This window comes from Indicator indicator, chromosome 3, assembly GCF_027791375.1.
Source record: "Indicator indicator isolate 239-I01 chromosome 3, UM_Iind_1.1, whole genome shotgun sequence".
Taxonomy (NCBI): Eukaryota; Metazoa; Chordata; class Aves; order Piciformes; family Indicatoridae; genus Indicator; species Indicator indicator.
Window position 1 is genome coordinate 2,982,116 of NC_072012.1, and position 17,455 is coordinate 2,999,570.

The window sequence follows — 17,455 nt, forward strand, 5'->3', positions numbered from 1 at the left end:
TCTCTTGCTGCAGCCCAGGCTCTGCTTGGCTCTCTGGGCTGCAAGTGCTCACTGTTGGCTCCTGTTGAGCTTCTCCTCCACCAGCACCCCCAAGTCCCTCTCCTCAGGGCTGCTCTCCAGCCAGTCCCTGCCCAGCCTGGATTTGTGCTTGGGATTGCCTCGATCCAGCTGCAGGACCTTGCACTTGGTCTTGTTGAACCTCCTGAGGTTGGCTTGTGCCCACCTCTCCAGCCTGTCCAGGTCCCTCTGGATGGATCCCTTCCCTCCAGCCTGTCTGCTGCACCACACAGCTTGGTGTCATCAGCAAACCTGCTGAGGGTGCACTCAATGCCACTGTCCATGGCACCAACAAAGATGTTGAACAAGACTGATCCCAGGACTGAGCCCTGAGGGACTCAGCTTGTCCCTGGCCTCCACTGGGACATGGAGCCATTGACAGCCACTCTTTGGGTGCAGCCATCAAGCCAGTTCTATATCTCATGGATATAGAGACAGAGATAGAGATAGAGATGATATAGATGAAGATAGATATAGATATAGATGAAGATATAGGTATAGATATAAATATAGAATATAGCTATAGATATAAACATGGCAAGAAGAAGAGGAAAAAAAAATACACTAAAGAACTGTGACATCTTGGGGAATTATAATGAAAACACAGCTGTAAAAAGAAATTCATCCCCTCTTTGCCTACCATTCCTGAACAGACACAGGACTAGTGTGCAATCACTGTCTCCTGGATAGCAAACAATTGCTTTGCTCCAAGTTTCTTTGGACTCAAAGAATTCCTTGCAACAGTACAAAGGAACTTGGTAACATTTTTTTTTTTTTAATTCTGGGTAAATCAGAAAAGCAAGAAGTGTTTCAGTTCTTTTCCTAAATTGCAAACAAACAGCAACAACCAAAGGGATTTACAGGAAGTGAGCTAAGACTTTAATTCCACTGATTAAAGCAGTGAACACCCGAAGCCCTACATTCAGAAGGCCTTCCTTAGGATTTCCATTTGATTTCTGAATAACAAGATGTATCATTAAATATCCTTCAGAAAATATTGAGAGTGGTCAAATCCTCCTAGGATCAGAGCATAATTCCCTAGATCCCATGTTAACAGTGAACTTCATGGAGACAACATTCAAATACTTTTGTTTGCAGTAGCAGAGAGGAAAAAAAAATGCATTTCACATCATAATGGCCAAGGCATATGTGTTTTAATTTCTGTATCAAAAGAGGGAACTAAAATGCCAGCAGCACCATTTGCTTACAGATCTACTTTTTCAACATTCCTAGTTTCAAAGCAGGGATTTTCCAGTGGGCTGAAGTATATGTAAGGAGGTTTCTCAGCTGAAGGAGAAATATGTTTATGATATAAACACCAGAGGGTATTTTAGACAGGAACAGGCTCCAGAACCAAAATTTTAGTAGTGTAGTCTGATACTTTTTAACCCATCCTAGATCATCAACTTATCACATTCCAGATGCACAATTCAGTAAACATGCAAAGAAAAAAAAACTAATCAAACAACCAATAATGAATCAGACAAATATTAAACTTAACACAGCAATATGTAAAGAGCTTTGCATCAAGCTACATTTCATGTGGTCCTAACATGTGAATGGTTTAACTTCCTCGGGAAATACACAGAATTGCAGTTAAATACATAATGGTGTTTAAAAACTATTCTTTTGTCAAAATATGTTTTCAGCCTTGGTCTGAAAATAATTTTATCCATCAACTTAGGATTCTTAGAATCACAGAATGGTCCAGGCTGGAAGGGACCTCCAAAGCTCATCCAGTCCAACCTCCCTGCGCTCAGCAGGGACATCCCCAACTGGATCAGGCTGCCCAGGGACTCCTCCAGCCTCACCTTTACTATCTCCAGGGAAGGAGCCTCAACCACCTCCCTGGGAAACCTGTGCCAGTGTTCCACCACCCTCATAGGAAAGAACTTGTTCCTCACATCCAATCTCAATCTGCTCTGCTCTAGTTTGAAGCCATTGTCCCTCATCCTGTCCCTGCAGGCCTTTGCAAACAGTCTCTCTGCAGCCTTCCTGTAGCCCCCTTCAGGTCCTGGCAGACTGCTCTTAGGTCTCCCCAGAGCCTCCTCTTCTCCAGGCTGAACACCCCCAGCTCCCTCAGCCTGTCCTCATAGCAGAGCTGCTCCAACCCCCTGAGCATTCTCATGGCCCTCCTCTGGACCCTCTCCATCAGCTCCATGTCCTTCCTATACTGAGGGCTCCAGACCTGCACACAGTACTGCAGGGGAGGTCTCAGCAGAGCAGAGCAAAGTGGCAGAATCACCTCTGGATCTGCCATTGGCCTTCTGGGCTGCAAGAGACTTTGCCTTCCTATAACTAAAGCATAAACTGACCACTTAAAAGAAACTATCAGGGGAAGGCCATTTCTACACCCTTGCAAATAAAACATTCAAAGAAAGTTAGCCGCTCAAGAGCAGAACACAGAGGGATGCTCATAATGAATGAAATTATTAATTATGCCTTTTCCCCTGTGTATTTTGATAATTATTTGAAGTTGTTCATTTGGAAAGATGTGGAAATAACCGTAGTATGCTGGCCCTTACTGTACAAAAGACAGTCAAATAATAAATAAATAAGAAACTGTGGGGGGGGGGGGGGGGGGGGGGAATGCCTTAATATTAATTACAATTTTAAACAAAATTTAATTTGGAACATTCTTTGCTCTCAGTCTGAATTTACTCCCAAGATACACAAGTTTAACACCAAACAAACACTTCAGACACTGTTTTCCTATATCCATTGTTAAAATAGCATCAAACCAAACCAAAGCAACCCAAAAAGTCTTTTGCAAACAACCTATTTTTTTTTTTCTTTAAATTGCTTTTTTTGAACAGACAACAAAGGTTTTGCACCTGGGAAAATTCACCTTTTTTAACCTACCTTGACTGCATATCTTGGTGTGTTTTGGACTGGCTAATTTCTGCTGGAGGTGAAGGGACTTGCTGTTGTAGCTCCACCAGAGACTGGTAGTACTGTTGCTGATGATGTTGCTGCTGTTTGTACCGAGACAAACTGAAAAACAGCCCTAAAATGGCTTTCAGATTTCCATTCCTTATTTCTGTTTTAAAGAGAAAAAAAAAAAAAAAAAAAAGCTTAACAAGAAAAAGAAGTGAAAACACCGGGGTTTTAGACTTCAGTTTTATACTAAAATATCTCTGTACACACTTCATAGAATCAGAGAATTCTCAGGGTTGGAAGGGATCTCAAGGATCATCCAGTTCCAACCCCCCTGCCATGGGCAGGGACACCTCACACTACAGCAGGTTGCTCACAGCCACATCCAGCCTGGCTGCAAAAACCTCCAGGGATGAGGCTTCCACCACCTCCCTGGAAACCTCTTCCACAGTGTCATCACCCTCATGGGGAAGAATTTCTTCCTAACATCCAATCTGAATCTCCCCATTTCTAGTTTTGCTCCATTCCCCCCAGTCCTATCACTCCCTGACACCCTCAAAAGTCCTTCCCCAGCTTTCTTGTAGCCCCCTTCAGATACTGCAAGGCCACAAGAAGGTCTCCTGGGAGCCTTCTCTTCTCCAGACTGAACAGCCCCAACTTTTTCAGTTTCTCCTCATAGCAGAGCAGCTCCAGCCCTCTGCTCATCCTCATGGCCCTTCTCTGGACACCTTCCAGCACCTCCAGATCCTTCCTGTAACAGAGGCTCCAGAACTGGACACAGAGCTCCAGGTGGGGTCTCAGCAGAGTGGAGCAGAGGGGGAGAATCACCTCCCTTGACCTGCTCATCCTCATATCTCCCATTCATTTCTTTTTCTTTCCCCACCCTGAGATGAAGGCTTTAAAAGGAGAATATTATTCTTTGCTCATAGATGATGCCCATGCCAAAAGGGAAGCCTCCGGAGGTTTCAATGAAATGATCTGCAGCACTTAAATCTGTTCAGGACCTCATAATTAATATTTTTTGGGTTTTTTTATGGCACTGAACTTCTTGTGAAAGGTTTTCATTAGGCCTTTATGTCTTGTGATCTCTCTCCCTTCCCTGCAAATGTAAATGCTGAGCCTCATGTGCTGCACAGCCTTCCTCAGGTAGTGCTGAAAAGAGAATTGATGAACGGTACCTCCTCGGATGCACATCCTCTAACCCATCCTAATTTTACCTCAGTGGGATTAAGAGAAATGCCAGCACAGACACTAAGAAACCAGCAAACACCTCAGCCCTTATGCTTTCACTTCACTCTGAAGGCAAACCACAACCTTGGACAATCCACTCTGGTGAGACCCCACGTGGAGTACTGCGTCCAGTTCTGGAGTCTCTATTACAGGAGGGGTCTGGAGGTGTTGGAAGGTGTCCAGAGAAGGGCCATGAGGATGAGCAGAGGGCTGGAGCTGCTCTGCTCTGGAGACAGACTGAGAGAGTTGGGGCTGTTCAGTCTGGAGAAGAGAAGGCTCCCAGGAGACCTTCTTGTGGCCTTGCAGTATCTGAAGAGGGCTACAAGAAAGCTGGGGAGGGACTTCCTAGGATCTCAGGTAGTGACAGGACTAGGGAGAATGGAACAGAGCTGGAAGTGGGGAGATTCAGACTGGACATGAGGAAGAAGTTCTTCCCCATGAGAGTGGTGAGAGCCTGGAATGGGTTGCCCAGGGAGGTGGTTGAGGCTCCATTCCTGGAGGTGTTTAAGGCCAGGCTGGATGAGGCTCTGGCCAGCCTGCTGTAGTGTGAGGTGTCCCTGCCCATGGCAGGGGGATTGGAACTGGATGATCCTCGTGGTCCCTTCCAACCCTGACTGATTCTATGATTCTATGATATTTGGCAAAGTGTCAACTTTGTCTAAGCATCCCTGCTTACTCATCTTGCCTGTGAAGATGCTGCAGCAACTTTGATTCACCACATCACCATCAGAGATACACAGAAGCAGCTGCTCAGATTTAGAAAGCCTTTTGAGAAGCAGTGACCTTTGCAGTCTTGTGGGTTTCAAGGGAGATCCTTATCAAGCAAGGCAGATCTTTATCAGGCAAGGCAGATCCTTATCAAGCAAGTTAGAGAATTTATTTTTATAAAATCATCTTCAAAATTTCCCCCACAAAAAGACAAAACTCTGCATCTTTAAGCTGATCTAAAATACTTGCTGCATGTCACGCCAGTTTCTTTATTCTTAGGAGTTTGCATCACTTAATGCTCAGGGGAAAAAAAAAAAAAAAAAACTTTGTTAAATCCCACTCATTGTATTTTTTTTTTACCATCTCTGAAAAAAATGTTTGTTTGTCTTTTTTTTTTACTTCTAAGCTTTTAGCTGTACTACAAGGAAAATAAAAACGTGAAGTTCAGTCTTGTTGCTACCCATTGCCTTGGGAGTCAGTACACAGCACCTTGCAGTACTGCTTAACTGCTTACAGGACAAATTCCTCTACCTATTGTATTGATTTCCCAGCTAAAGTATCCACCTGACTTAACTTTCCATTAATAAGGCAAATATTATGCAATAATTAAGACAAGTGGTGGTTTAATGGTTTTGATTTAATATAATTATCTACTTAATTGAATCCTGCCTTAGGCAGTCACTTGGAGTGAATAATACAGCAAAAAAGAGGCTATAATATAGCAGCAAGACCATTTACTTTTTCACTTAATAGATGACATCAAACCCAATAACTTCCAAACAGCATTGCTGTTAATAATAAAGTTGCTTAAATGAATAATCCTCCTTGGTTCACTTAACTGAGCAGGACTCTCATATTCATTTTTGTTGTTGTTGTTTTATATCCCATATGTGAATGAGTTTAAAAATACACTTGGGAAATCCTGTCCCTATCAAATGTTGTCAAGGTCACAGAACCACAGAATGTTAGGGGCTAGAAGGGACCTGGAAAGCTCATCCAGTCCAACCCCCCTGCCAGAGCAGGATCACCCAGAATAGGTCACACAGGAACACATCCAGGTGGGTTTTGGATATCTCCAGAGAGGGAGACTCCACAACCTACCCTGGGCAGCCTGTTCCAGATACAACATGAAAAGATTAACAGTATTGGAAAAAAAAAATCTTATTTTAAAACATTGTCTCAGGCTTTGTTCCATTTCAAGGGGGAATTCAAAGGAAATCTAAACTTCTCTCTCTGTCATTTTCTATCACTCTTCTATATTTGCATGGTCTTCAAGACAGCTGAAGTTTGGTATTTAGGTGAAAATAATTTGTGTTAAGGCAATTAAAACAAACCCCAAACAATCTCATTATTTGTTCTGATGATTTGTTTCTCTTACCTTCTGCAGAAAGCCCTTGGACATTTACGCCTCTGGCTGCCAGGAAGCTCAGGCAGACATCAACATTCTCAATCTGCAATATGAAGAGAAGCAGCATAAGGCTATTTGACAAAATGTAGAAATGCAAGGGGAAAAGAAAAGAAAAAAAAAAGAAAGAAAAGAAAGAAAGAAAAAACCCAAACAGCTCAGGAATGAATACTTTACATTCATTGCATACTGCAGCTCTTTAGCAAAGTTTCACAAGAATGATTACTGCTAATTGGGGAATTGATATAAAGCTTCCATTGTCCACTTTGGTGCTTAAAAACAATTCATGAATGCCTGATCCAGAATGGCATGCTGGCAAATCAGCAGTCCACCTACTTAATATAAAACTGCATTTCATCTGCTACAAACAAGCAGCACTGAAAACATCCACAGAGGATTAGACACTGAGGTGACTGAGTTAAACTAAAAACCTCCCCCAAAGCCTCCAGCAAATGTGTTAGCAAAGTTATTTCCTTGGGATGGTGCAGACTTCTGTGAAAATGATGTAACAGCAGTGGTTTATTCTCTGCTTTTTCCCTTGGAAGCTTATTCTAAACAATTTGAACTAATTTAATGTCCATACTTCCTATAAGAGTGAAGGACACATTGCTCACTTCTGTTGGTGCTTTAGAAGTGACCTGCAGATACCACAGGGAGCTTTAGATAAGAGAAGAAGATGTAGCCTAAATATAGATCAATAAAAGCATGCAGCTTCTGCCTCCAAACCAAGAAATCAGCCCCTAAGCACAGCTGACAGGCTGGGGGAAGGGATCCATCCTGGACAGGCTGCAGAGCTGGGCCCATGACAACCTCATGAGGTTCAGCAAGACCAAGTGCAAGGTCCTGAAGCTGGGTTGGGGCAATCCCAAGCACTGATATAGGCTGGGCAGGGTCTGGCTGGAGAGCAGCCCTGAAGAAAAGGCCTTGGGGGTGCTGGGGATGAGAAGCTCAACAGGAGCCAGCAGTGAGCACTTGCAGCCCAGAGAGCCAAGCAGAGCCTGGGCTGCAGCAAGAGAAGTGTGGCCAGCAGGGCCAGGGAGGGGATTCTCCCCCTCTGCTCCACTCTGCTGAGACCCTACCCAGAGCACTGTGTCCAGTTCTGGAGCCTCTATTACAAGAAGGATCTGGAGGTGCTGGAAGGTGTCCAGAGAAGGGCCACCAGGATGAGCAGAGGGCTGGAGCTGCTCTGCTATGAGGACAGACTGAGAGAGTTGGGGCTGTTCAGTCTGGAGAAGAGAAGGCTCCCAGGAGACCTTCTTGTGGCCTTGCAGTATCTGAAGGGGGCTACAAGAAAGCTGGGGAGGGACTTTTGAGGGTGTCAGGTGGTGACAAGACTGGGGGGAATGGAGCAAAACTAGAAATGGGTAGATTCAGATTGGATGTTAGGAAGAAGTTCTTCCCCATGAGGCTGGTGAGACCTGGAAGAGGTTGCTGAGGGAGGTGGTGGAAGCCTCATCCCTGGAGGTTTTTGCAGCCAGGCTGGATGTGGCTGTGAGCAACCTGCTGTAGTGTGAGGTGTTGTGATGGTTTTAAATCTGGCAGGGGGGTTGGAACTGGCTGATCCTTGAGGTCCCTTCCAACCCTAACAATTCCCTGATTCCAATTAATATGACTTCTTTTATGTGTCTATTTCAATAGATTAGGGAGCCAGAATGTTCCAAAAGGTTCTCTTGAGCCACCATCCTCAGCTGTTTCTCTCAGCCCTCCCAAAAACCAACAAAGCCAATATGCAGCTATCCATGAAAAACCTTTTAACTCACAGATTTGCACAGGAAGCTGCTGCTATCAAAACAGAAAAATGATTTATGAAGAAGCATCCTACGTCAAATGCCTTCAACAGACCTGATGTAAAAATACATTTTTTGGGGGGAGATGGTGGATATTTTCAGGGCCATTAGGACCACAAAATTAACCCCAGATTAACCCCCAGGTACTTTAAATGGCTATTTTCATTGGAGAACACAAAAAAACAATCAAACAAAAAGGAATACTCAACAATGAAAACATAATCCTGTGGTAGAACAAGTCCATGAAGGTCACAGAATTAACCAGGCTGGAAAAGACCTTTTGAGATCATCAAGTCCAACTTATCACCTAACATCATCTAATCAACTAACCCAATTAATTTTATTGGAATGTCTACAAAGTTTTCAACCATCAAAACAAGAAGACTAATTTATTTTTTTTTTCTTTGAATAAAAGCTGTTTGATCCTTGGCAGTATCTTGTCCTGCCTAGGAGGAGGGCCCTTTGGTATTGTCCTCTAGGACTGTAGCTCTGCCATTAATCTCAGACAGTGATGTTAGGTAAAAGAAAAGAGAAATACAGTTTTTGCTATTGATATTAGCTAAAAGAGATAGAAACACACTTTTTGCTCTTGCTAGTAGCTAAAAGAAATAGAAATACAATTTTTGCTGTTGATATGAGCTAAAACAAAATGGGAATACACTTTTTTTGCTATTGATATTAGCTAAAGAACATGGAAATAAACTTTTTGCTATTGCTATTGGCTAAAAAAGTGGAAATACACTTTTTTGCTATTGTTAGTAGATAAAAAAAGTGGGACTACAATTTTTGCTATTTCTATTAGCTAAAAGAAATAGAAATACACATTTTGCTATTGATATTAGCTAAAAAAATGGAAATGCAAGTTTTGCTGTTGCTATTAGCTAAAAGAAATAGAAATAGAGTTTTTGCTGTTGATATTAACTAAAAAATGGAAATACAATTTTTGCTGTTGATATTAGCTAAAAGAAACAGAAATACACTTTTTTGCTATTGATACTAGCTAAGAGAAATAGAAATACACCTTTTGCTATTGTTACTAGGTAAAAGAAATAGAAGTACACTTTTTTGCTATTGATATTAGCTAAAAGAAAGAGAAATACACTTTTTTTGCTATTGATATTAGCTAAAAGAAATAGAAATCCACTTTTTTGCTATTGATATTAGCTAAAAGAAATAGAAATATTTTTTTTGCTGTTGATATTAGCTAAAAGAAATAGAAATCCACTTTTTGCTACTGACCCTAGAAACATACATGAAGAGCTCATGTAGACTCTCTTGATCCACAGGTAGCACTTAGACATCTCTGAGCACCTGCAAAGCTTTGAGACATGCACTTTTTAAGCAATAAACTCCAAATAATTAGTGAAGACAACTTTGGGAAAGACTTTTCAAACACTTCTTCTCAAAGACTTGCCACCACTTACAGGGCATGATAAATGTTCTGAGTCAATTAGAAAACCAAACCCAGACTCTGCAGTTTGTATGAACCAGAGTTACTCCAAAGTTGGGGTTTCCCATAAAGCTCTCATCATTCCTTTTGGAACCTGTCCCCAGACTTGCACAGCAGTGAATTTGCAGTAACCTTCCTAAAATGAATGAGGCTGCTCTACCTGTAGAAACTTAAGCACTGAGTATCACTTTCTTCACTGTTTCACACCATGAAAACCAGCCAAACTGACTAGGCAATTTTACAAAGTGTAGAGATGTGACCCAGCTAAGTCAGCTGCAAGTTGGCTGCACCTAAAATAGAAAGTTCTGCTTCTTCCTCACCTCCTCTTCCACTCAGGATGCAGAGCCCTGCCGCTGTCACCTCTGCTGAGCTTCCAGCACTTCTCCAAGCATGTATCAGGAACTGGCTCCACATGGAAAACTCACCCAGCAAAAGAGGTGAAGGGATTTTAGTCACTCTGGCTTACCCTCACTCTCATGAGCACAGGAGTCAGCAGAGGGTAGGGCACATCCAAGCATGAGTAAGGCATAGCTTGGGAGAAGAAAGAGGAGGTGGGAAGGAGGGACAGGCAGATGGTGCTGCTCCTGATGGCAGTGGCAAGGCCAGGGCTGGGCTGACTCAGCCTTGACCTCCAACGACACCACTGCAGCAGTTGTGAAAGGAATGCAGCTGATGAGAACAATTCTACTGAACCTTTAAACAGTGTCAACTACATAAGAAAACAATCTGAATGGAAATTTTCCTGACTGGAAGAATGGAAAAGGCATGAAGATTTGTTTGCTGTATAGCAGAGTATCTCCTTGAGCTTTCAATTCGACTATGATGCAGAATCAGCTACTTGAAGAACAATAAAACAGGAAAATGTGCTCTACATCTGAGAACTGAAAGCAGATAAACCACAAAAGAATACAGTAGCAACACCAAAACAAAACAAAACCCCAAAATAATAACAACACCAAAAAAACCCCCACACCAAAACCCCCCCCCAACAAAATGACAAAAACCCAACCATGTTAAAAACCCCAACAAAACAAAAAAAACAACCAAGCTAAAAACCTCAACAAAACAAAACAAAACAAAAAAAACCAACCAAACAATAAACCCCCAACCAACCAAAAAAACCCCAACTAAACAAAAAAACCCCAACCCAACCAAGCTAAAAACCCCAACCAAACAAAAAACCCCAACCAAACAAAAAACCTCCAACTAAACAAAAAATCCCAACCAAACAAGAAACCCAAACAAAAGCCCCCAAACAACAAACCCAAACAAAAAGCCCCCAACCAACCCAAAAACCCCAACCAACCAAAAAAAACAACTAAACAAAAAACCCCAAACAACAAAACGCCAACCCAACAAAAACCCCCAACCAAACAAAAAATCCCCAACCAAACAAAAAACCCAACCAAACAAAAAACCTCCAACCAAAAAAAACCCAGCCAAACAAAAAAACCCCAACTAAACAAAAAACCCCAACCAAACAACAAACCCCAAACAAAAAACCCTCAACCAAACAAAAAAAACCCCAAACCCAACCAAACCCCAACCAACCAAGAAAACAACAAGAGAAAAATCAGACTGATGTCAATAGCATCAAAAATAACTGGAACAGGATTTCCTAGCAGGCCTCTCAGAGTAACCAAGATGTTTTTCACAATGGGCATCTGTCCCTCCTCAGTAATTCAGGAGACCAGAGCTCTAAACCAAACCTAATTTATCAGAGAAGCATGTAAGCTGTAATGTGCTGTGAAAACATGTCAATACCTATCTGCAGTGCTGAATATTTACTGCATAGTCAGCCTCACACGTAAAACTTGGCCCACATTAAAGAGGAAAAGTACCCTGTAGAAATGGCCCTTGGTTATTTCACATGTCTGCTTTTCCAGCATGTATCTTTGAAGCCACATCTCTTCAACTCTAAGAGAAGAAAAAATTGTGGCCATTAATGCCAATGACTCAATATACTGCAGAACTACAAAGTGCATTCTGTTTGCCTTCCCAGTTCACCAAGAGAACTGCAACAGAAGCCCTAGGTCCAAAGCCATCCTTCTTGGTGGTGGTGGTGTATGAAGTAATAGCAGTGGCCAACTTTCAGACAATAGACTGTGTTGGCACTGTTTGCCTCATAATAAAGTCTTGTTTTGACTTGTGAATTGAGCAAGTTTGGTGTGGCAACCCTCGGCCACATAATGCACTCAAAATGTCAGAATATGACTCTCAGAGTCAGTTTTCTCATAATAGCTGCAGTTACTCTACAGTTCTCAGTAGCTGTTAGGAAATTCCACAAGAAGTGCATTAATATATTCCTAGGTTATTTTCACTTTCTTTCCTCTCCAGTCTAGAAAACATTAACCTTAAAGTTGTCTCATTTTGAGCCTCTAAACTTTGCTCTAATTACTTCTTGTCCTGGCAAACCACAGTTGTTCTTTGAACTCACACTCTAGGACTAGGGGAAATGGAACAAAGCTGGAAGTGGGGAGATTCAGACTGCATGCAAGGAAGAAGTTCTTCACCATGAGAGTGGTGAGAGCCTGGAATGGGTTGTCCAGGGAGGTGGTTGAGGCTCCATCCCTGGAGGTGTTTAAGGCCAGGCTGGATGAGGCTCTGGCCAGCCTGCTGTAGTGTGAGGTGTCCCTGCCCATGGCAGGGGAGTTGGAACTGGATGATCCTCGTGGTCCCTTCCAACCCTGACTGATTATCTGATTCTCTGATTCTATGATTCTATGATTCCATCATTCCATGATTGTAGGAACCTCAAACACTTTTTATTCAAACTTACTAACAGATAACAGCAAGTTTACAATTACCAAAGTTCTAAGAGATTTCAAGCAGCTTCTGCTCCTCAATATTGTTTCACTCAAGAGTGGTATGGATCCCTGAAGCCCAGGTTTAAGTAGTTAGTGGTGGTGGTGTTATTATATATGTTAGAGTAAACTCTGCTTATCTAGAACTCTACCTGCTTATATATCAAGGGCTGAAGATTTTGCAGTGTAGCACTTAACATAAAGGCCAGGCAATACTTTTTTTCCTGATCTATATGCCCATAAATTTGTAGTGAATTTTGCCTGCAAAAAGCAAGTTTATAACAAAGCTGGTGTTCCTCATTAGTTCACAAAGTATTCTCAGAATTGCAAAGTGCCACAGCAGAAGGCAGTTCATTAAAGAACTCAGAACACACAGACTGACCATAAATCTTGCATACTGAGACACAGAAAGTGACTCCTGTCTGTAAATTTACTTCCACAGGTTAGATGTTATTGCACTTCATGAGGTTTGCCTGCACCCCATGAAGTTCAATAAGGACAAGTGCAGGGTCCTGCATCTGGGGAGGAATAACAACAGGCACCAGGACAGGTTAGAGGCTGCCCTGCTGGAAAGCAGCTCCACAGAGAAAGACCTTGGAGTGATGGTGGACAGCAAGTTCTGCATGGGACAGCAATGTGCTCTTGTGGCCAAGAGAGCCAATGGGATCCTGGGGTACAGCAAAAAAAGTGTGTCCATCAGGGCCAGGGAGGTTCTTCTCCCCCTCTGCTATACCCTGCTCAGACCACAGCTGCAATCCTGTGTCCAGTTTGGGGCTCCCCAGGTCAAGAGAGACAGAGACCTGCTGGAGAGAGTCCAAGGGAGAGCCAGGAGGATGCTTAGGGGACTTGAGCATCTCCCCTGTGAAGAGAGACTGAGAGCCCTGGGGCTGTTTAGTCTGGAGAAGAGAAGGCTGAGAGGGGATCTGATCAATGTCTCTCAATGTGTGAGGGGTGGGTGTCAAGGGAAGGGGGCCAGGCTCTTTTGGGTGGTGCACAGTGATAAGCCAAGGAACAATGGAGACAAACTTGAACATAGAAGATTTCAGCTCAACATGAGGAGAAACTTCTTTACAGTGAGGCTGACAAAGCCCTGGAACAGGCTGCCCAGAGGGGTTGTGGAGTCTCCTTCTCTGGAGGCTTTCAAACCCCACCTGGATGCATTCCTGTGCAGACTCGTGCTTGGGTGATCCTGCTTTGTCAGGGGGGTTGGTCTGGATGATCTCTGGAGGTCCCTTCCAACCTCTAACTTTCTGTGATACTGTGATATGCCAAATTCTGACATGTAGCTCCAGCATCCTGGCTGGAAATAAACTCAGCTAAGAGGATAATAATTTAGACATTGTAATTGGTGGATATCATTAGCCAGATTCCATCATTTGATGCTTTCTAGATTAAGCCTGCTGAGTTATGCTTACAATGAATTAAGCTTCTTTCCTAAATGAAATCCTTTTAACCTCGTTCATACACAGAGCTTTATGACACAAGCATCTGAAACACTTACAGAGTCAATGCTGGAGAGCCCCAATGTATCTCTACAGCCACATTTAAAGGGTTTACAGTCCAAACAATGATGCATAAATGAGCAGGGAGATGACAGCTCTGATCCTCTTAATTCCTGACATGGCAGACAAAGAAGAGACGTGGCCAATCTGCAACGCAGTTGTGGGCAAGCTGCTTTTGACTGGAAGCTATTTGTAATGTACTGACAGGAATAAATCATTACACCAGGCTGGGAGACTTTCATGTAGGCAAACAGCAGGCCTTAAACATTCAGCAGCTAGTAGACATTCAGGGAGAATGTCATTTGTGGGCCAGTACTCACCAGTGATTCAACATATAGAATATATTTCATTATTTATTTCAGGGTTGTTTTTTTTTTTTTCTTTTTTTTTGCTGTTGCAAAGATTAGCTTTCATCTCTTTTGTCTGACAGGCAAAGCTTTCCTCACTTGCAAACATAAATCTAATTGTGGGATGCTCAGAAGGACAAGCAATGATGACTAGAAGATGATGTCCTGAGTTTATAAGAAGTTCTGAAAAGCTATCTTGGTTTGATGAACTCTCTCCTGAGGAATTTTTGACAGTATAGTTTGCAAGAACACACAGTCACACAGCAATTGGTTGTTATTTTTCTACCTGGAGAATAGGACACCTTTAGAGATGTGACACCTTTTTATTACAAATAGATAGACAGAGAGAGAGAGAGATAGAAAGGTAAACAGAAAGATAAATAGATAGAGAGATAGATAGATAGATAAATAGAAAGATAGGAAGATGGATAAATAAATAGAAAGATGGATAGATAGATAGATAGATAGATAGAAAGATAGATAAATTAATAGATAAATAGATAGATAAAAAGATAGATACATGGAAAGATAGATAAATAGATAGAAAGATAGATAAATAGATAGATAAATAGATAGAAAGATAGATAAATAGATAGATAAATAGTAAGATAGATAGATAGAAATAGATATATAGATATAGATATAGACATAGATATAGATACATAGATATATGTGTATGTTATAGATATATATTCCCTTCATCTGGAAAAGAAGAATAAACTGCTCCAGTGCAGCTTGGGAGCTGATCTGCTGGAGAGTAGTCCTGTTGAGAAGGAGCTGGGAGTGCTGGTGGATAACAAGTTCTGCATGGGACAGCAATGTGCCCTGGGGGCCAAGAGCGCAATGGGATCCTGGGGTGCATTAAGAGGAGTGTGTCCAGCAGGTCAAGGGAGGTTCTCCTCCTCCTCCTCTACTCTGCCTTGGTGAGACCTCCCTCACCTGGAATAAAGCATCCAGTTCTGGGCTCCCCAGTTCAAGAGGGACAGGGATCTGCTGGAGAGTGTCCAAGGGAGGGCTATGAGGATGGTGAAGGGACTGAAGCACTGCCTGGTGAGGAGAGGCTGAGAGCCCTGGGGGTGTTTAGTCTGCAGAGGAGAAGACTGAGAGGGGATTTAATAAATATCTGAATGTCAAGAGGGAGGGGACAGGCTCTGCTCACTTGCACCCTGGGATAGGACAAGGGGCAATGGATAGAAACTCCAGCACAGGAGGTTCCACCTCAACATGAGGAGGAACTTCTTCACTGGGAGGGTCCCAGAGCACTGGAACAGGCTGCACAGAGAGGTTGTGGAGTCTCCTTGTCTGGAGACTTTCAAGCCTCATCTGGATGCATTCCTGTGTGACCTGTGCTGGATCCTATGGTCCTGCTCTGGCAGGGGGGTTGGACTCAATGATCTCCAGAGGTCCCTTCCAACCCCTAACATCCTGTGACCCTTTGATGTGTATATGTTACATACATGCATAACATATATATATATGTGTGTGTGTGTGTGCATATGTTCCTAAAATATTGATGGCTTGGCAGCAAAAGTAAAACAGTAATTTCTGTCAGCACTTCATTTCATGCTATCTCCCACAGTCTTGTGCGTGTTTCACACCCTGATTCATGACCCAAAGCCCCAAGTCAAAACTGGCAAAGAAGTTGCTCTGTAGAAGTTTTCTCATCTTGCTGACAGCTGAGAGGGACATTCATGGAAAGAGTCTGCAACAGAAAGCCAAAGACTCACACACAGTCTCACCTTCCAGAGCACAGAAACCTCATAAAGAACTCTTAAGTGGTTTCTCCTTTTTGCTTTTCAATAGTGATATTAAATAGCAGCCCTTTGAGATTAGTATAATGGGTCTGTGATATTCTCTATCACAGGAACTGTATTTGAAATACACTTTAGCAGCTAATTTTCTTCCTGAATTTCCCCAGAGTCTTAACCTGAGTTGGGTGACCTGTATTTGACTCTTTTTTTCCCATAGATATTCCTCACTAAAAAAAAAACAAACCAAAAATAAATAAATTATGAAGGCCAATGGGTTTCCATGAATGCAGAATTAGAAAATAATTTATTGTTGTTATACAGCTCATTCTCATTCAAGTTCTCTAGAAATAGTAGAATCCAAATCAATCAAACATACAGGTAGCATCTGGGACTCTAAACATTCACAATACACTTCTGAATAAAATCAGCAAAATTATTTTAAGGCTCTGCTGGGTGATGCCCAATGACAGCACAAGTGGCAATGGGTGGAATTTGAGGCACAGGAAGTTCCATGTGAACATAAGGAAGAATTATTTCCCTGTGAGGGTGACAGAACACTGGAAGAGGCTGTCCAGGAGGGTTGTGGAGTCTCACTCCCTGGAGATATTCAAGAGCTGCCTGGCTGTGTTCCTGTGTGATCTGCTCTAGGTGCTCCTGCTCTGGCAGGGGGTTGGACTGGATGAGCTTTGGAGGTCCCTTCCAGCCCCTAACATTCTCTGACTCTGTGAAAAAAGGAACAGCAGGTGCTATGTCTCTGTGTGAGCCAAGCATGGAAGAAGACCCTGGCTTTTGAGAGCTGGCAGTTTATTTAGCAGTAGGAAAGGTGCGAGATTGCAGGCTCTAAAAAGAGAGATTCAGGCAAGCAACCAAGCCACCTTCATGTGTGAATAAAAGCATGTTGCATGTTTGGTGCACACAGAATAAAATCATAGAATGGTCCAGGCAGGAAGAGACTTCCAAAGCTCATCCAGTCTGACCCCCTGCACTCAGCAGGGACATCCCCAACTAGATCAGGCTGCCCAGGGCCTCCTCCAGCCTCACCTTCAATATCTCCAGGGAAGGAGCCTCAACCACCTCCCTGGGAAACCTGTGCCAGTGTTCCACCACCCTCATAGGAAAGAACTTGTTCCTCACATCCAATCTCAATCTGCTCTGCTCTAGTTTGAAGCCATTGTCCCTCATCCTGTCCCTGCAGACCCTTCCAAACAGTCTCTCTGCAGCCTTCCTGTAGCCCCCTTCAGGTCCTGGCAGGCTGCTCTTAGGTCTCCCTGGAGCCTCCTCTTCTCCAGGCTGAACACCCCCAGCTCCCTCAGCCTGTCCTCATAGCAGAGCTGCTCCAACCCCCTGATCATTTTCGTGGCCCTCTCTGGACCTGCTCCATCAGCTCCATGTCCTTCCTATACTGAGGGCTCCAGAGCTGCACACAGTGCCCCAGGTGAGGTCTCAGCAGAGCAGAGCAAAGTGGCAGAATCACCTCTCTGGCTCTGCTGGCAATGCTGCTTTGGATGCAGCCCAGGCTGTGATTTGCCTTCTGTGC

At 43.1% G+C, this 17,455-nt stretch overlaps 1 protein-coding gene across 1 annotated transcript in view; it reads right to left on the bottom strand.

The window, feature by feature from the left end:
• The window catches only part of NAV3 (neuron navigator 3), a 367,296-nt gene that overhangs the window by 217,098 nt on the left and 132,743 nt on the right, over window positions 1–17,455 (bottom strand). Inside the window, exons 4-5 of the mRNA XM_054399920.1 lie at window positions 6,251–6,323; window positions 2,920–3,097 (exon numbers count right to left, since the gene is read on the bottom strand). Coding sequence (XP_054255895.1) covers window positions 2,920–3,097; window positions 6,251–6,323 — 251 coding nt within the window. The remainder of the gene's footprint in view (window positions 1–2,919; window positions 3,098–6,250; window positions 6,324–17,455) is intronic.